Consider the following 21,389-nt stretch of genomic DNA (forward strand, 5'->3'; position numbering starts at 1 on the left):
AAATCTCCCATTGGGAGCAACTGTCAAGAGAGAATCGGAAAAAGCAGAGCATGAAGTGGATGGATTCCCTGTGTGCGTAGTCACTTAGTCATGTCCAACTCTCTGCAACCCCCTGGACTATAGCCAACCAGGCTCATCTGTCCATGGGATTCTCCAGGCAAGAATATTGGACTGGGTTGCCATGCCCTCCTCCAGGGATTCTTCCCAACCCAAGGACTGAACCCGCATCTCCTGCATTGGCAGGTGGATTCTTTACCACTGAGCCACCTGGGAAACCTGAATGGGTTCCCTAAATCCATGTTGTTATTTTGAGTTACAAAAGCTGTAGTCTCTCCTGAAGAAGCCTCCTTTGAGGAAGAGTCAAGACTTTCCCTAGCTCATGGTTATCTGTTTTGATACCTGTGACTATAACTGCTGCTTCATTTTATAAGATGATAAAGGGATCTTTGATGATCCCTTGCATTATGTATCTGGAGATCATTGATATCTCTAATACCTAATTGCACTTTGTATGATAGTGAGTGAAAGTCACTCAGTCGTGTCCGACTCTTCAAGACCCCATGGACTATAACAGTCCGTGAAATTCTCCAGACCAGAATACTGGAGTGGGTAGCCTTTCCCTTCTCAAGGGGATCTTCCCCACCCAGGGATCAAACCCAGGTCTCTTGCACTGCAGTCAGATTCTTTACCAGCTGAGCCACCAGGGAGGCCCAGTTGCACTTTGGATGATATGTCAGCGTTGATGTACTGGTGGATCCTGCATCTTCTTTATAATCACTACTGGAACCATCAGAATGAGGGCAGTTTGCTCATCAAATACTGCACGACACTCTTAGGAGATAAGATCCCAATGAGCAAAGGTACAGTAATCAAGTGAAATAATAGTTGAGTGATTGCCTTGAAAAATAGGAACATGTTGCTTAACCTGAACTCGAACTCTCTTTCTTCTGCGCATCCCTCCAAAGCTGCCGCTGATTAGAGAGGGTGTTTATTTTGCAAGCTACAGTTAGAGGGACTCGTAATAGAAGAGGAGGGTAGGAGTAGACTTGAAGAAGAGCACTACTGCAATGATAGTCCAGAGTTTAATCCATCTGCCTGTGCTGTCTGGTGCTGTGCAGAGTCTGTATCAAGCACGCTTCATTGCTGCTCTCATCGCTTCTGTGGTGGTCTTTCGTACCCATCTATCTTGGCAACTTTGAGTTTCTTAGACATGAGAACTGACTTCTTCACTTGTATCCCAAGCTGCTCGCACATGATTGGGCTCACAGAGAGTGCGTATGAGCTGCTGAATAGATATTAGAAAAGAGCGAAAGATGTCTTTTATGGATTCTTAAATACCCAAGAACAGCCGAGTTATTTGAAGTAGCAGTCAGCTTCTAGAGATGGATCTGTCTTGTTTTCCCCTTAACTGTTGAGTTCTTCCCAAGCCTCAGGGACTGCACTTCACTATTATTCTCACTTAATTCGCAGAAGCACCCTACAAGTAGGTGGTTTGCTCTCCCCACATGAGGAGACCCAGACTTCAGAAATTTTCTGTGTCTTACATATAGAAAACCAGAATGGGCAAACTGTGTTGGGGGGGGTGGGGGGTAGAGGGAGGGGAGGAAGGAGTAGGGAGTGGGGTGTGGATGTAGTGTCCTCTGCTTGCTGCTATTTAGTCAGTGAAATGAGAGGCGTTCACCTGACAGAAGAGAGGGAGGGACTCGTGGAGGTTTGAAGCAATGAGAGAAAATTCCATGGAGGCTCAGATGGTAAGGAATCTGCCTGCAAGGAAGAACCAGCAGACGCCGGTTCGATCCCTGGGTCGGGAAGATCCCCTGGAGAAGGGAATGGCAACCCACTCCAGTATTCTTGCCTGGAGAATCCCGTGGACAGAGGAGCCTGGCAGGCTACAATCCATGGGGTTGCAAAGAGTCGGACACCACTGAGCAACTAACTCTTCCATGCTTTCACTTTCAATCCCTATAATAGTTTTCTCTGCTCAGTGTAACTTTTCTTGTCTAAGTATTATGTCCCAGCTTCTCAGCTTTACCTCCAAAGCTTTCCACAGAAGGACTCCAGGCCTTCACTATGTATGCAGGCAACTCAAACCCAATGTGTTTGCTTAAAGGTTGCTTGACTAATTATAAACTCTGAAATGCATAGCTGTATGATAGTAATTATAAGAATTAATGATTGTATTTTGTCAGAATGAAATGTTAAGGGAGCTTAAGTCAGTGGCCTAGAGATGCTGGGTAGAAATTCAACCCATCTTTCCAGCAGATGTTTTAGCAAATAGTTCTCCAGGCTTTCCATCTTCATATGAGCCCCAAATATTGCAGAGAATTTCCACATAGTTTTTGTAGGTTTCTACTTCATCAGTAGATGAAATCCTGAGCATTCTCCCTATGACCCAAGGAGCAAGACCCTTCATGGTAGAACATTCCTTTGCATACAACCCCAAATCACAGGATTGAGAAAGAAATATGTGAGTGACTGAGGATGATTTGGACTGTTTTTGCTATTCCCCCCACCTCCAAGGGGTTTTCTAGATGGTGCAGTGGTAAAGAATCCACCTACCACTGCAGGAGACGCAGGTTCAATCCCTGGGTGCAGAAGATCTTCTGTTGAAGGAAATGGCAACCCATTCCAGTATTCTTGCCTGGAAGATCCCATGAACACAGGAGCCTGGCGGGCTCCATACAGTCCTTGGGGTCACAGAGAGTCAAAAAGTTGGACACAACTTAGCAACTGAGAAAGGCAGGGCACCACCCCCAGGAGGTCTTCACTGTTCCAACTGCTCAAGACAGTACCCCTCACAATACCAGTTGTGATTTACGTCAACTGCCATACAAGTCTGTGTCATGCCATTTCATGGGGAGGCAGGTGATCTGTAAATTAAACAAAGCCATGAATCTCTTCTGTGGCTATAAAAGGGAAGCTTTCAAATACCTCCCACCCTGTCTCTTCCCCCTTAACTCTTTGAAGTGTGTGAGGCACACCATAGCACGACACAGATAGGTCACTATGTTTGAATTAGTTGGGGGTGGGAAGGGGGATGGCCATCTTTCTCTTTGCTTCAGAAATCAAAAGAAAATGCTGTACCTACCGGGTACGTCTCCCCTGAAACTTGCCAGCAGTATTCACTAGACAGCTCCTGGATAAGCAGATGGCTTCTTTAATGATTAAACCCAATTTTTCTAAAATGCTAATTAGTTAGAGAAGGATAATTTGAAAGTCTGTCATACTTTGCAGAAGAATGTCTTTCATGTCTGTGTTATTTGCTCCTACGAATCATACAGCCGTCACCTGAGCTGGCTCAGTTTCTCTCTTTTCATTTAAATCACGTGACTCTTCAATCACAAGAAAAGGGGAGAGACGGTTAATGAGGAAAAGGAGAACCGCCTTTCAGGATGAGTGCTCAGTTAAAGGGAAGGCTATCTTTCTGTTTGCAGAAATCAGCCTCTTTGTTACTTCTGAACTCAGCCTTTGGAACAGTCACTTCAGAGGCTTCATATGGCAGATGCATCTCAATTCATTTTTCTATGAATTTCCACAGAAACACAGAAAAAACCCCAGCTGTCCCCATGAAAGTTAGTTCTGACTCTGAGCTTGTCAAGCAAGAGGTCTTGGTCAGAATGGTTTGGAATAAATGAAGTAAAGGACTGGAGACCTGGCTTTTGCTCTGATCACCTAGCCTTTACAGATGTGTCTTCATTCGTAACGTGGACTCCCCTGTTCTGCCCACCCTCGTTGCTTTGTTGAATGAGCCGTTCATCCTGTGGAATCGCCCATGTTCTGAGCTTGGCTAACACATTCTCAGCCTGTCATCTAGGCTGCCCTCTCACCACCCATGCTTCCTGTAATCTGGGTGAGAGCTGGAACTGAATAGGCTCCTTGTTTTGGTTGGAACTGCTTATGGTCACGCTGCATGGGAAAGCACGCAGCACTCAGATTGATTACCCGGTGCTGTTTTTGCCAACCTGATCTATCCATTATAAAGTTCCACCTCAGCCTTTCACTTAATGGTTTTTTAAGCTACTGATGATGATTGCCTAGATCTATTATTTTATTAGGGGTTTCAAAATGGTGACATCCTAATTCCATCACTCCATCCATATTTATTAAATGCTGTCTTGGTTCATATGTTTGGTTATCTTGAAATATATTTCCTATAGGAAACTTGAGATAAACATTTAATTCATTCCCTCTTATTTTCCAGTTTCAGAATGAATTGGTGTCATAACCAGTAGTACCATTTTGGGCTGAGGGATTTTAACCTAATTAATGTGTTTGAACACTTTACAGTAACTAGTGTTTGCATGTTCAGAGCATCTCCTCTTTGGCCAGGAGGAGCCCCTTCAGGTTGTCTCTTCTTGTGTTCTTTCAACATGACTCCAGCAATCTTTGGGAGTTCCCACGTTGTCTGGTCCAACAGGATGGTCTCAACTCATCTAGTGCATTGTCCGCCCTGTGAAAATGGGCATTGCTCCATTTCTCTCTTTTTCAGTAGGTGATGGCCCTTAGACAGCACAGTCTGGCTACGCGGGTGCTCCGTGAATCTGGTTTCTTCCAGACCTGTGTCAGCTGCTTTCACCACCTTCTTGAAAGTTGTTGTCTGCTTACCTTTATGCAAAACCTGAGCATCTAATATATCCTCTTTGTCTCTGTCACTAAGAAGAGAAAGAGCACTGCATACCACAAAGTAATCTCAGAGTAAGGAGAACCCTGAAACCATCACGGAAAGAATCACAAACTTCTATATACCCAAACACACTGTAAACAAAGCTTTAAAACAAGCTACAGATTAGAAGAAAATATTCTTAATATTTATATATTGAAGTACTAGTGGCCTAACTATTACAAAATTCTAGACCTCAATAAGAAAAGACAAACTGAAATGTAAAAATGGGTATGAAATATACATAGGCAACTTACAGATTATCAATGTACGGCTAAGTGACATTTGAAAATATATTCAACCTTACCTGTAATCAGGTACATGCAGATCTATACAACAGGAGATGCCATTGTTTTACCCATCAAATTGGCAAACATTTTTGACTGATATCAAGTGTTAGGGAGTATGTGGGGAAACACAACTTGGTTAAATATGATAATTTAGTACAACTTTTGTATTCCTTTGAAGAATTCATTTTCATTTTGAAAAGAATTCCAGTTTCACATCATACCCCCCATATACACATACATAATAAAGAAATAGTATATCAAAGCCAGATTATTTCCTTTTCACATCTCTCATAACAAGTAAGAACCTTTCCTTACCAATGTACCAAAGTACTAAAACAAAGTAGTTAGTTTTATCTTGTTCTATAAAAAAGAGAAACTTAATTCAAAATGGGGAGTTGCTGATGGACAGGGAGGCCTGGCGTGCTGCAATTCATGGGGTCGCAAAGAGTTGGACACAACTGAACTGAACTGAACTGCATTCAAAATCAGATGAAAAATGTTTAAAGAATGACTTTTATATTTTTCCATGTGGAAAATGATCGTTTTCAATAAAGTGACCATTGTTTAGAATCAGTTAATAAGAAATGATAGACCTGGATTGGGAAGAGTGGTTGGTATATAAATTGATGTTTTAGAAAGGTCAGATGACTAGTCAGCTGACCATTGTTGTTGTTGCTTACTCATTCAGTCCTGTCTGACTTTTTGCAACACCATGGACTGTAGCCTGCCAGGCTGCTCTATTGGTGGGATTCTCCAAGCAAGAATCTGGAGTAGGTGCCCATTTCCTGACTCAGGGATCAAACCCCCATCTCCTATGTTGGCAGGCAGGTTCTTTACCCCTGAGCTACCTGCACAGTCCCAGCTGACCATAGGAATGCCTGTAAGTGATGAAACAGTAAAGCCGGTGCTTCTCAAACAGTTCTTTGTTGTTGTGTTCTGTGCAGGTTGCTAGAGCCCCTAAAGAAACAGTCTGTATTTACCCCTGAATAAATTAACCAGCAGCTATATTTTAAACTTGGAATAGAGTTATTTTGTGAAAAATGTTCATCCTGCATGTTTATGAACTTCTTGGATACTTAGCTCTGCATCTCCAAGAGGTCACCTGGCTTTTATGATAAAGTTCCTGCTTAATTCAGATACAGAACACACAATTTTCTTGTTTATTGGGCTTCAGCTTCCCTGGATGTTGACACCAATGGCTTGCTCTGTTTTTATTAGACAAGCACTCCAATTTTTTAGTGAGCTTAGCAAACTTCTTCAAGAGGAAACTGGAGGTGCTGTTCTAATATGACACACATTAAAAATTCCTCTTTCTCTCTCTTATTTATAGTCGGATGGCGGATAAACAGTATACCGATTTAGTCTTGCGGAAGAGTGACATTTTTGAAAGCATTAAATTTCAAGATAATGTGCACACATGGAATTCAGCAACATTAGCCAACTGAGCAGGGACCGGCTCGCACTAATGTCACTTTATTCCCATTTTGCTCTGTTGTGAGCTGTACCTGCTTCCTATTTTCTGTGCTATTGCTGGTCCCTGTCCCCCTGGATTCATATGGCCCTGATGTGAGAAATAAAACTAAACAAAAATATTACTAAGCATGACAGATACTGCATCTATTATTTTTACTGCTGACTTTTTTTTAAATGTTTCAGAATCTTCAGCTGGCCTGGGAAATTACTGTAGATGCTTGTATGAGCTGTGAGTTACTCCCAAGTGGAAGAGGTGTATGTCAGAAGAGCAGAGTGTGTGTGTGCCTGTGGATGTGTCTCTGTGTGTGTGTTGGTCCTCTCTGAAGAAGCCTCTTTTCAGAGGAGGCAGCTGAAACTGTCATCAAACAGTTACAAAACAGGAGCTCTCATACTCCAGGCCAGATGAGAATAGGGGGTGGGGGGGGGTAGGGAAAAGATGAGCTCACATGGAATTTCTGTTTGGTCAGAAAAATAACTAGGGAAGTGGGGAAGAGACCCGAGCAGATAGGAAGAATGGAGAGTGATCATTAAGTGTATTTCAGGTTTTATCCAATGGGTTTTCCTTCTGGGCTGATATAGGGATAATGTTAAGTTCAAGTCAGCCCAAAGCAAGAGTTGTGGGAGTTTTTCCAGTTCCTCTTTATCACTTAGAAAAATTCAAGGAAAACATCTTCATCCATGTTATATGTTTTCAAGCTGCCACATTTGCCAAGGGTCCTTTGCATTCTTAACACGAACTAGAAGCTAGAGGATTTAGCCATGGGCAGCGCGTGTCAGTTCCAAGTACTGACCTGGGGACCTTCAGATTCATTAGATGTGCGTCAGAGTCAGTGTCTCTGCCTCTTATCTCTCCCTCTCACACACAGTTATGTTCATCCTATATTTTTATAATCAGGAAATAATATGTTCAATCAGATAATTGGAATTTGACAGAAAACAACAAAATTCTATAAAGCAGTTATCCTTCAATTAAAAAATAAATTAAAAAACAAGTAACCAAAAAAAAAAAAACATGGACCGCAACATGCACAGTAGCCTTATTTACAATTGGCAAGATATAGAAGCAGTGTAAGTGTACATCAACAGATGAATGGAGAAAGAAAATGTGGTGTATAAACACATGCATATACAAACATACAGATGTGTATATATTATGGAATACTGCTCAGCCGTTAAAAGTGAAATCTTGCCATTTGCAGCACCATGGATTGACTTGGAGGGTGTTATGCTAAGTGAAATAAGTCAGGCAGAGGGTACATACTGCATGGCATTACTTATACGTGGAATCTGAAAAATACAACAAGCTAGTGAATCTAACAAAAAAGAAATAGATTCTGATACAGAGAAAAGCAGTTACCAGTGGGGAGAGGCAAGATAAGGGTAGGGGATTAAGAGGTACAAACTACAGAGTATAAGACGAATAAGCTGCAAGGATACCTTATACAGCACAGGGAATATAGCCAATATTTTATAATAACTATAAATGGAACATAATCTTTAAAAAATTGTGAATGGCTATGTTGTATGCCTGAAACATATAATACTGTAAATCAACTATACCTCAATAAAATTTTTTTAAAGAAAAAAAAGAACAAATATAGACAAGTATAAGTTGAGTTTTTTTACTTTTTCTTAATTGCCTTTGATCGACAGATCTTAGCTGATGGTAGAACCTGATTTCTAGTGGAAAACAACTCTTTAGATTTCTAGTGGAAGACAGCTCTTTATTTGATTTGATTATTTTTTGGCTGCACCACACAGCATGTGGGATCCTAGTTCCCTAACCAGGGTTCAAACCCATGCCCCTGGCATTGCAAGCATGGAGTCTTAACCACTGGATCACCAGGAAAGTCCCCTAGAAATATTTGTCCTAGTATAGTTCTAGAACAGGATATACAGCAAGCAAAAGAATTAAAAGCCTCGCCCTCATACAGTGTACACTAACATTTGCTGAGAAACATAGTAAAATACCTGTTGGCTGAGCATAAAAATGATGGCTCCCTAACCATATCCAGATAATGCTTTCCAATCAGAGGTTCCTTTGAAATTCAAGGGGAGGAAAAGTTTTATCAGTCAAACACTCTACTGATAAAAAGCTTTGGGTACTTGGACTCCCTCCAGAAAATAGCAGATTCCATTCCTAATTCTGTTAATTCCAAAAATAAAATATGGGTATTGGAGTTATTTTGTCCCCAAGTGTTAGTTCAACATAGGAGTCCATGAATTTTCTCACAATAAACGATACATTCCTAGTACCTTTTAAATTGTAATTTGTGATAATAATTGAAATCATCAGAGTCATATGAAAGATATACATGATTTTTGAAGTGATTCTAGATTGTAATACATGTAATTTCAACTTCTTTTAAACAAAAGTCAACCTTTTCCAAATTTTTCTTTTACAACTTCAAAGTTTGAGAAAGGCTAATTTTTCATCATGTTTGTATAATATGACTCATTATTTGAGCCTTTTCAACATGAAATGCTTATGGTTATGTGTGTGGACGTGTGGACAGATAACCTAACAGCTACTTGCCTAAGAGGTCCACCGAGTTTGTTCCTCTTTCCTGGCCTGTGTCCCTTGCAGACACCCTGACCAGTCAATGGAGCAGTCATCTTTGCCACTGGGTGACCCAAAACAAAGCTGTAGTCTTAAGTGATAGGTTAATAAAATCATGAACTCAGATCATGAACTCCTTATTGCCAAATTCAGACTTAAATTGAAGAAAGTAGGGAAAACCACTAGACCGTTCAGGTATGACCTAAATCAAATCCCTGACGATTACACATTGGAAGTGACAAATAGATTCAAGGATTAGATTTGATAGAGTGCCTGAGAACTATGGATGGAGGTTCGTAACACTGTACAGGAGGCAGTGATCAAGACTGTCCCCAAGAAAAAGGCAAAATGGTTGTCTGAGGAGGCCGTACAAATAGCTGTGAAAAGGGGAAGCAAAAGACAAAGGAGAAAAGAAAAGATATACCCATTTGAATGCAGAGTTCCAGAGAAACGCAAGGAGAGATAAGAAAGCCTTCTTCAGTGATCAATGCAAAGAAATAGAGGAAAGCGATAGAATGGAAAAGATTAGAGATCTCTTCAAGAAAACTAGAGATACCAAGGGAACATTTCATATGAAGATGGGCACAATAAAAGACAGAAATGACATGGACCTAATAGAGGCAGAAGATATTAAGAAGAGGTGGCAAGTGGGCCTTAGGAAGCATCACTACAGACAAAGCTAGTGGAGATGATGGAATTCCAGTTGAGCTATTTCAAATCCTGAAACATGATGCTGTGAAAGTGCTGCACTCAGTATGCCAGCAAATTTGGAAAACTCAGCAGTGGCCACACTGGAAAAGGTCAGTTTTCATTCTAATGCCAAAGAAAGGCAATGCCAAAGAATGCTCAAACTACCACACAGTTGCATTCATCTTACACGCTGGCAAAGTAATGTTCAAATTTCTCCAAGCCAGGCTTCAACAATATGTAAACTGTGAACTTCCAGATGTTCAAGCTGGATTTAGAAAAGGCAAAGGAACCAGAGATCAAATTGCCAACATCCATTGGATCATCGAAAAAGCAAGAGAGTTCCAGAAAAACATCTATTTCTGCTTTATTGACTATGCCAAAGCCTTTGACTGTGTGGATGACAACAAACTATGGAAATTTCTTCAAGAGATGGAAATACCAGACCACCTGCCTCCTGAGAAATCTGTATGCAGGTCAAGAAGCAACAGTTAGAACCAGACATGGAACAACAGACTGGTTCTATATCAGGAAAGGAATACATCAAAGCTGTGTGTTGTCACCCTGCTTATTTAACTTACATGCAGAGTACATCATGTGAAATACCAAGCTGGATGAAGCACAAGCTGGAATCAAGATTGCCAGGAGAAATACCAATAACCTCAGATATGCAGATGACACCACACTTATGGCAGAAAGCGAAGAACTAAAGAGCCTCTTGATGAAAATGAAAGAGGAGAGTGAAAAACTTGGCTTAAAACTCAACATTCCACAAAACTAAGATCATGGCATCTGGTCCCATCACTTCATGGCAAATAGATGGGGAAACAGTGGAAACAGTGGCTTTATTCTTTGGGGCTCCAGAATCACTGCAGATGGTGACTGCAGCCATGAAATTAAAAGATGCTTACTCCTTGGAAGGAAAGTTATGACCAACCTAGAGATCATGTCAAAAAGCAGAGACATTACTTTGCCAACAAAGGTCTGTCTCGTCAAAGCTATGGTTTTTCTAGTAGTCGTGTATGAATGTGAGAGTTGGACTATAAAGAAAGCTGAGTGCTGAAGAATTGATGCTTTTGAACTGTGGTGTTGGAGAAGATTCTTGAGAGTCCCTTGGACTGCAAGGAGATCAAACCAGTCCATCCTAAAGGAGATCAACCCTGAGTATTCATTGGAAGGACTGATGCTGAAGCTGAAACGCCAATACTTTGGCCACCTGATGCAAAGATCTGACTCATTGGAAAAGATCCTGATGCTGGGAAAGATTGAGGGAGGAGGAGAAGGGGATGACAGAGGATGAGAAGGTTGGATGGCATCACCGACTCAATGCACATGAGTTTGAGTAGGCTCTGGGAGTTGGTGATGGACAGGGAGGCCTGGCATGCTGCGATTCATGGGGTTGGAAAAAGGTGGACACGACTGAGTGACTGAACTGAACTGAACTAATGAAATCAGCCCCCACTTCTCAGTTGCTGGGGAGGAAAGCCATGTCTAAGGCCCTCTCCCAATCTGCCAGCGGCCACACCAGCCCATCAGGTCATCTCATCACAATGTCAAGAGGTGAACCCTGAAAAAGACCTAACCAAGATCCAAAGCCTGACTTGTGTCAACGTGAAACTCTTTTCTTTGTGATTAACACAGGCCGTGTATTCTAGTCCGTGAGAACTGGGAGGCAGCCGGGTGGATGATGAGCATCTACAAGACATGGATGCATTGCTTTCTCAGGTGATGATGCAGTGGGCAGCCTTGTTAAAAGAATCCAAGGACTTCCCTGACGATCCTCTGGTTAAGACTGCTTCCCAGTGCAGGGGACACGGATTCAATCCCTGATTGGGGAACTAAGATCTCACATGCCTCACAGCCAAAAAACCAAAATATGAAACAGAAACAATATTGTAACAAATTCAGTAAAAAATTCAAAAATAGTCCACATCAAAAAAAAAAAAAATCTTTAAAAAAGAACGCTCTTACCTTCGTTGACAGCTGGGTTACCTAGCTGGTAAAGAAAACCAGCCTTTATTTTCTGTCTGAATTTAAGCAACCAATAAAGTTTGCTTAGTGATGCCATTGAGTCTTATGAAAATGGTTTTATCTCAATGCAGGAAACTATGCCAGAGGTCTCAAGTTGTCTAGCCATGTGGTCATGGGCAACTTAGCACTGCCCTGCCTCCTTTTCCCTCTCTCTAAGACTGGGATAATAATAGCAATTTCCTCACTGGTTGTTGTGAGAACTAAGAGTTACTGCATGTAACATCTCTGGTTTATCTCAAGTTCTACAGAAGTTTTGGTAATTGTTATCCTCATTGCTTTTCTATCAGCTATTGTAGTGATGGTACTTTTGCATTGAAAATATTGATATTTAAAACGTAGGACCATTTGTTTCCTTTTCCTTAACATTTTACCTTTAAAAACAATAGCATCTGGTAGCCCTCACAATCCATCTTTGAGGTGACAGCTCCCTATTCATTGAGGTTTATTCAGCTGAATCTGGGCAATTTGGTATAATGTATGCATTCTTTGACTCAACCAATATCTATTTCCTCCCTACTGTGAGGAAAAATTAAATACTCCTCCGTTCCAGCCTCTGCCCCCATGCTTAATTAAGTCGAAGCACACACTTAATTGTAGAATCCAGAACTAAAAAGCCTTTTGCCTTTCCCTTCTTATGTCTATATGCGATCTGCAAATCCTCCAGTTTTGCCTGCCCTGTAGAATTTCAAATGACAGATCATTTAAAAATGAAGACGCCTTTTTTATAACCAAGCATTGACCTTCAGGTCAGTGTTACCAATTTTTGTCTGTCGCAGTCTCTGTTGGTATAACCCAACATAGCAGGGCCTCTAATAGAGATGGACAAGTCAGGCTCGTTGGAGACTCATGTCCTATAACCTGAGTTGCAGTTAACCATGGGTGAGACTTAGGTCTGAACTGAAGTTGACCTTTGTATTCCTTCCCCTTGAATCTGCTCCCATCCTGATCCTCTGAGAAACGCCAGTCAGTTCAGGTTCAGGGAGGAAACGAGGAGAAGGAAGAGTTATTTCTGTTTTTCCCCCACCCATGCTACGCTTGGGTCTCCTAACTGGTGGCCATTGTCTTGCTACTCTTCTCCCATAGGACACGATGGCTGAAGACATCATTCTTCACCATGTTCTCTACCGACTCTGATTCATGCCTGTCACATAGTTAATAACTTGCGAAGGATTTTTCTTCCCTTTCCCTTGCCCTGGTTTCTTGTTTTTATTTTTATGCCAGGAAAGAAATATAAGAGAAATATTTGAAGAGAATATGCATGAAGGGCCATCCTTTTCATTTGACTTCATCTCACATTTCTTTCCTTCTCCTCTTTTGTTCTAGTTGGGAAATTTAGGGCTATAACTATGTTTTTCCTCCCTTTTAATTTTTTTCCAAGCAGTATTGTAAGATTTTTTAATAGAACATATTTTTTAGATCAGTTTTAGGTTTACAGCAAAATCAAGCATAAAGTATAGTAAACCTTTTCAGACTGGGCTCTTTCACTTGGTAATATGCTTTTGTTTCTTTTGTTTTCCATCTATTCTTGAATGTTGTCTTCTTATTCCATTAGAGCCTTTAGCCTATAATTCATAGTTATTTTAAATTCCCAGTCTGATAATTCCACCATCCCTGCCATATGAGCCTTATCACAATGGTTCCTCTGTCTCTAAACTGTGTTTTTTGCCTTTTAGTATGCCTTGTAATTTTTTTACTGATGTCCAGACTTGATGTACCAGGGAAAAGGGACTTCTGCAAATAGGTCTTTAGTCACATGATAGTAAGGTGCTGGAGAGGCAAGGAGACCCACAATTGGGTCTCAACCTTTTAGTGAATTTGTGTCCTGAGCTGTGACCTTCACAGGCACTTCAGTAGCCCCCTCCTTGGATGGACAAGATGGCTGGAAGGGGCTGGGTTTGGATAACTTTCCTTCCCCCAGATTGGTTAGGCTCTGATAAAACCATAACAGGTTAGCCTCTAGGAAAATAATATTCTTGAGGGCAACTGTTTTTAAAAGCATAGAATGCTTTGAACATATTTCAAGTCGGCTACTTTCCTCCTCCTGCTGCTGAAAGCCAGAGGTGATTTTTTTTTTCCCTCCAATCTTTACTTTGAGAACCAGGTAGGGCTCCTGAAGATAAAATTCAAAAAGGTGTGAGGTCCCTCTTAAGTCTGGACCCTGCTGGAGTTTTTAAGTCTCAGACTGATCCACACTGAGCCTCCAGTAATTCAATTACAGTTTGGGTTTTTCTGCCCCAGTGCTGGTTCTCACATAGGTTTCTGCTCATGTGTTTCTTCTCTGGGGAGCTGTGATTCTCCATATCCGCATGTTTGTATATTCGAGGGACAGTCATTTGCCCTGTGACATCATTTATCTTACATGTTAAGTCAAACAATTGTCTGTTCAGCTTTTTTACTTGTTTTTAGGACAGAGCAACGACCGCCAAGCTTCTCCATGCCCAACAATAAACCGAAATCTTCTCCTTAATTTTATATGCTCCATTGATGTCTATAAGAACATTTTGTTGTTGTTGTTGTTATTACTAAGGTCTTTGAGATTCATGCAACCCAAATTTAAAGATTGGAGGTTTAAATATTTCAGACAAACCATTTCTTAAAAATCAAAATGGAAAATAAATTTACCTGTGTCTTTAGATAAAATCGCAAAGAAAAATTGCCTCCACTTTAGGAGTTTTCCTGTGCAAAACACTATTTCATTAACTTCACAATGTTTTTCTGACAGTTTTAAAAGTTTTCACTTGAGGGAAAAAAAAAAAAAACAGATCTGAAACATAAAGTCCAAAAGAGAAAAAGAGAAAAAAAGAAAGAGAATAAATTTCAATTTATCCAGTCATTCCCAACCCTCAATTCTAAATCTAACCTTCTTCAACCATCTTAATTATGGAATCCAGCATTTAATTGTATATGAGGAAAAACCAGAAATCCCAAGCAGTGACTCATAGTCTCTGTGACCAAGCAAGCTACTTTTGATTAGTAGGTTGTAAATAAACTCTTTTCTGATGCTTTGCTATGACAATTGTTAATTCAACTACTTTTTTTGTTAATTTCTACTTTTGACAGTGCATAATATTTAGTCATGAGGTGATAGAGTATTCACACCTGAAAGCAATTTGGTGAAAATTATAATGTAACTTGTATGGAAATGTAAATTAATGAAATACTTTCTTAGACAGAGCACATTGTTCTAGAATGAGTACCTTTGGGGTCAAGAGAGATCTGGGGTGTGATTCCAGCTCTACAATTTGGACAATTTAACTTCTTGAGACTCAGCTCCTTCATCTATAAAATGAGCAGTAAGAATAGCTCTTACCAGGTTGAAAAAAGTGAGTCAGCGTGTTAGTTGCTCAGTCATGTCCTCCTCTTTGCGATCTCATGGACTTTAGCTTGCCAGGCTCCTCTGTCCATGAAATTCTCCAGACAAGAATACTGGAGTGGGCTGCCATTTCCTACTCCAGGGGATCTTCTTGACCCAGGGATCGAACCCAGGTCTCCCACATTGCAGGCAGATTATTTACCGTTACTAGGATTAAATGAGAGAACACTTGCAGAGCACTGCCACACAGTAGCTGTGCATTATATGGCGGTTTCCACGCTCTTCCTTTCCAACACAATTAAGTTCTTAAGTGTCTATTAGCGGAGAGCAGAAGTGTCCAAAAACATGCTTTGTTTGGACCACACAGTCTTTCTAATTTTTTAATTTGAATTATTTGACAATACTTAAAATTCAGTTCCTATAAAATCTGAATTTGGGGTTTCTCCAATGTCTGGGCCCTCTATGGGGCATCCAGCCTCTGGAGCTGAGTGGCTGTCTCCCCTTCCACTTCTCCAGCACCCACCACTCCTTATCGTCTTAGACCTGTTTCACTCCCTTGTGAGGCCTGCCTGGCTCCCAGTGAGACATCTGTGTCTGTGGTCAAATGGTGAGGTTAATGCAGGAAGGCTTGCTGAGGACGTGGGAGGCGGGCTTTGACAATTCACAGGCACAAGGTGTATGGTTAATGGACATGAGCTTAAAGCTGTGAGTCTCCGGACTGGACCTCTGCTTGGTTTGAGTAGGTTCTCACCAGTCCTTAATGGCCTTCTTTTGTGCTTCAGGAAGATCAGCAGTGGGGTGTGTAGCATGACCTCACTGAAGTTAGTTCACACACGGGGAGATGAGAAAGGAGAAAGATCTTTCCGGTACAAGCTTGACTTTAATTGTTGCACACACACCCCCTCTACCACCTCATCCCACCAGGGGTAAGAAGCACTTTCACTTCTATCTCCTAACCTGAAAGGATTAGAGAAACACAAGAGAAGACAGAGAGGGAGGGAGGTCTGGCAAACGTGACCATGTCTCTCTTCATAGGCGGAACAGAAGAGAATGTTGAGGCAGTTATCTGCGTAAATCAGCCCAAAGCACATTAAAGAAATTCCAGCAAAAAGGGGACGTTTATGCCTGAATAATGGCACTAATTATCTCCGGCCTCCACTTTAGCGCTCCTGGGGAAACCTGGCTTAAGAGTGCTTTTCCAGTGAGCTGGCAGACTCAGAGGTGAGAAAAATCGTATTGTCATAACTGCAGCTGTGGACCTGGAGTCAGTGATGCCTCTGCCCAGAACACCTATTGAGAATATCCAAGCCTGCGCTCTGCCTCTCAGACTCATGTGATGGTCTGGAGAAAAGGGGGCTCTGGGGAAGACGAGTAGGTTCGGCAAGCTGGCACCTAGAGGAACCATGCAGCTTACTTTGCAAAATCTTTACAACTTTTTACTGTAAACGCTTAATTTCAAAAAAAATTTTTTGAAATATAGTTGACTTACCATGCTTGTTAGTTTCAGGTGTACAGCAAAATGATTCAGTTTTATATATATATATATACACACACACACACATGAAGATATGAATATACATATTCTTTTTTAGACTTTTTCCATTATAGGTTATTATAAGATACTGACTATAATTCCATGTGCTATATTGTGGGTCCTTGTTGATTATCTGTTTTATATATAATAGTGTGTATATGTAAATCTCAAACTTTTAACTTATCCCTCCCACCTTCCCTTTGATAACCATAAGTTTGTTTTCTGTATCTGTAAGTCTATTTCTGTCCTACAAATAAGTTCACTTCTATCAGTTATATATTCCATGTATAAGCTACCCCCTGGACTGTACCCCACCAGGCTCCTCTGTCCATGGAATTCTCCGGGCAAGAATACTGGAGTGGGTTGCCATTCCCTTCTCCGAGGGATCTTCCTGACCCAGGGAGTGAACCCAGGTGTCTCACATAACAGGCATAGTCTTTACCATCTGAGCCACCAGGAAATCCCCATATAAGCAATATCATGTGATATTTGTCTTTCTCTGACTGATTTCACTTGGTATGATAGTCTATACATCCACCTATGTTGCTGCAAATGGCATTATTTTATTGTTCTTTATGGCTGAGGTGGCTCAGATGGTGAAGAATCCACCTGCAATGCAGGAGACCCAGGTTCAGTCCCTGAGTTGGGACGATCCCCTGGAGAAGGAAATGACAACCCACTCCAGTGTTCTTGCCTGGGATTATATATATATCTATTTATCCATTCATCTGTCAATGGACATTTAGGTTGCCTCCATGTCCTGGCTATTTTGAATAGTGCTGCTATAAATATTGGGGTGTATGTATCTTTTAGAATTAGAATGTATACATCGGCTGTATGCCCAGGAGTGGGATTGCTGAATTATATGGTAGCTCTATTTAGATTCTTGCGGAGACTCCATACCATTCTCCACAGTGGCTATACCAATTTATATTCCCATCTTTACAACTTTAACGTTGTCATAGAAGTTATAGATCATTTTCATTTTTATGTTTAAAAATGTATCTTTTTTTCACAACAACTTTTAGCAATAAAAAAGCAGCAACTTATTAATGTTCTGCCTTCTAAGTATGAATCAAAAGATTATTATAACTACAGGCAAGAAAGCATTTGGATTATGTGGCATTTGGAAATGAAAATAAAGGTTATCCATATGGTTTGATGTTGTCAATGCCTCACACTACATTAGTAATCACCAAATATGGGGGTGATTTTGATTATGCGGCTCATTTTAAATTGTACCGTGTCCTGGGTCAGTCAGAGTCAAGATGATTTACTAGAAATAGCTGCTGCTTTCTTGTGTAAACGCTGCTAAGTGCTTAAGCAGAATTAGAATATTTAGAACATCATACTTTTGGTTTTACGGTGCTACAGTCTTCTTAAAGCTTCTCACTTTATACCTTTTTAAGCATCTCTAATTCTATTCTTGTCTGTCCTGGATGCATCAACCTCCAGTAGTAAGAGCTGTAAAGTGTGTTTTATCCATGTATGTGAATGTCAGTTTCCCTTAGGTTTTATAGCTTTTGTCCAGGTCTCTGTAACTTAAAAGATTATGAGCTTCTGGTGGTTAATGAGAATGATTCAAAGGCCAGGGTTTAACCTTTGTCTCCCAAAGACCTGGAGCTCTCCCTGCCTTCCAAGGTCTTTTTGCATCTCGTTCACTGAGGGGCTGGGGGAAGCCCGGGGATTCATTCTTCTGCAGACCTGCAGGAAAGCCAACAATTTGTCTTTTCTTTTTATCCTTCTGCCCTGTTGACCAGCATTGATGGAGAACCACTCTGGGTTCATTTGGGGTCCAATGTCACAGCCATCTGAGGGTCAGAGGGCTGTGTCCCATGCAGGCTCCTGGCAGCCTCCTCCTTTCATGTATGCACTCCACCGTGAACACCACTGATTCCATACAAGTGACTCTCAATCATCGGTCAGGGCACGTGGTCCATCCTTGCGTGTGTCTACATAACGAACTCTCTGTCCCAAGGAAACTGGACCAGAAGCGGAAGGAGACAATGAGCAGCACGCGGCAGGAAATGACAGTGATGGTGAGCTCCATGGACAAGAGCTATGCCGAGCAGGGCACCAGCTGCGACGAGGCCTTCTCCTTCATGGACACGCACAACCTCAACGGGAGATGTGAGTGGGCGCCCTTCCCGCCTTCAGGGCACCTCTGGGGTCCAGGGGTTAGGAAACAAAACCTCCCTAGACAATCCTTAGGTGCTGTTGGTTTCGCCAGCCCCTTCAGATGATGCTGGCCACACCCCCAGGTGCCACGGCGGCTTAGGAACGATGCTGCGGGACGGGGAATGGGACCAGGTGAGAGCGCAGGCAACCACGGCCACGTGTCTGTAAAGACCTGAGAGCTATGACACCAAGGCAGCCCTCCCTGCCCACGGAAGCACCTGCTTCCCACTCTCCCTGCTGTTCCTCAGCTCCTGTTTGTGAGCGAGCCAGGTGTGGAACCACACGGGGGAAGCCTGTTATAAAACAGCTCACTAAATGGCAGTAACAAGCTAATTGTTTATTTGTTTAGCTGACACGTTCTGCCTTTATTACAGGGCTATTAGTGGCAATTAATAAGTTAAACTGTATTTCCACTTCAGAAGGCTTACATCTCACACCAGGCGGGTAAAGGGAGCTTGGCTAACACCTTCCCGTGCCACCACCTGCCATCCAGGTACAGGGCACTATTTCGGGAAGCTAACAATTACACGGATTGTTGGACATACAGACAGTATTTCTCCCCTCATCCCCCAGTGATCTTCTGGGGGACCTAGATAAACCCATGGGCTGTGCCTGATGATGTGGTTCCCAGCCCTGCTGGGTTCAAGGTCAGAGGTCTCCTCACCTCGTGAAATTCATGCCCAAAGGCTGCTGCCGACCCTGGCTGCATTAAATCAGGATGCTGGACAACAAGGGGATGGATTAAGGGGAGCTGTCACCAGCAGTAATAAAAATAAAGGCGGGGGCTTGGCACAGACCCTCAGCCTCCACTGGAAGAGGGCTGGTCCCAGTGCAGTGCTCACGCCTGTCCTGACCACCCTCCTGGGGTGCGCCGATCAGCATCTCCCCCAGCGCCCTCCCCACATCACACCCAATGTGGTTTCTTCTTCTCCGTTTCCTCCCACATCTGCCTTGCCACCCTGCCCCACATTGAGCAAAGCTTCATAGAAAGGCCTGTTTTTTTCTTTCCACAGTGGCTGCGCTTGTCCACCTTGTCCCAGTTAGAGGTCCTACATTTATTTATCCACGTGCAACCCCCGCTCTCTGCCGTGGGACTTCAGCACACCCTGCTCTCACTGGGGCAGGCGGGATACACTCCTCATCCGTGGTCACTGTCCTTTGCCCTTTTGTGTTATTTTCAGTGTAGGTGGCAGAATCTGGGGTACTTAGGTTTACCACAAATTCTTTCCTTTCTTGGAGACTTTTCTCTGCTTTTTTGTAGCAAATACTATCTTTTTCATTTCAAAAGTATGTAATGCATTTCACTGCCAAAATAAAGCAACTGAGGATGCATTTGTTGGGTGGGGGGGTTGAGGGGAGGTCCTTCCCACTACAGACAAGATGAGAATTTGTGTTGGGGGGTGACAGAAGATGAGATGGTTGGATGGCATCTCAATGGACATGAGTTTGAGCAAGCTCCGGGAGATAATGAAGGACAGGGAAGCCTGGCGTGCTGTAGTCGATGGGGTTGCAAAGAGTCGGATAGGACTGAACAACTGAACAAGTTATTTCTTGAACATCGGTGTGGAGGGACCATTCGGATACACGTCCTCTTTTTCCAGGATCACCTGTTTATGTTCCAAATCTTCTGTGTCATTGTGAAATTGCTCACAAATAAATTTACCTGGGCTTACCTACCCAAGAGCAGAAACCTACATTAAGAGTTTCTAGGCTTTGGAAGTTTGAGCAATAGAAGGTATTTGCCTCTGGGTAGGATATTTACTTTGGCATTGCCTTTTTTAAAAATGAATGTATCTATGGGAATCCAAAACTGCTCCTATCGAGAGGGCTGCCCCAGACTTAGGGGGGGCTCACTGGCCATGACGGATTACTTGTTTCTCCCATCAGTGCAGCCAGTGGAGGAGATACAGCAAGAAGCTTTTCTTCCCCACTCTCTGAGCAATGGGTGGGTCTCATGGAATCGCATCCACAGGAACTCTAATGGTAAACTCCATCCTCACCGCATGCTCTTAATGCCTTTACCATGTGCTATGTGTGTGTGTGTGCTACGTCGCTTCAGTCTGACTCTTTGTGACCCCATGGACTGTAGCCCACCAGGCTTCTCAGTCCATGGGATTCTCCAGGCAAGAGTACTGGAGTGGGTTGCTACTCCCTTCTCCAGGGGATCTTCTCCACCAAGGGATCAAGCCAGTGTCTCCTGTGGCTCCTGCATTGCAGGCAGATTTTTGACCACTGAGCCACCGGGGAAGCCCAATGCCTTTATCATATAAGAACAATTACTGGAGGAGGAAACTTTCAGGAAATGGACTCATTAGACTAGAATTCTAGCCTTAAACTTACTGCAAGCCTGGGCACATTTGAGGTCTTTCAGGATTGGGAGGTGAGTACCTTTTAGAAATGAGACAGTGAGAAAACTGAGGTTGGAGAATTTAAAAATAAGTCTGAGCACAAACAGTGTGGAATAATCTGTCCACCAAAGCAAACAGGAGTTGTGCAGAAAACAAGGGGGAAATGGTTATGGAGAGTGGGGGTGGGTTTAATCTTTATACAAAGAAGTTTTTAAATACATTTTTTAAAGGTGAAAATAGACATAGTTATTTTGTATCTGAACATTGTAGTTTGCACATTTTTACAAAACAAATACAAATGTCAGCAGGTAACAG

General features: G+C 42.2%; 1 protein-coding gene across 7 annotated transcripts in view; it reads left to right on the top strand.

Moving 5' to 3' along the window:
* Window positions 1–21,389, top strand: part of PTPRM (protein tyrosine phosphatase, receptor type M) — a 654,986-nt gene that overhangs the window by 500,709 nt on the left and 132,888 nt on the right. For all 7 annotated transcript variants that reach the window (XM_018039452.1, XM_018039446.1, XM_018039449.1 and 4 more), the window contains one exon: window positions 18,527–18,678. In XM_018039452.1, coding sequence (XP_017894941.1) covers window positions 18,527–18,678 — 152 coding nt within the window. The remainder of the gene's footprint in view (window positions 1–18,526; window positions 18,679–21,389) is intronic.

The sequence above is a fragment of the Capra hircus genome, chromosome 24, assembly GCF_001704415.2.
Source record: "Capra hircus breed San Clemente chromosome 24, ASM170441v1, whole genome shotgun sequence".
In the NCBI taxonomy this organism is placed as follows: domain Eukaryota; kingdom Metazoa; phylum Chordata; class Mammalia; order Artiodactyla; family Bovidae; genus Capra; species Capra hircus.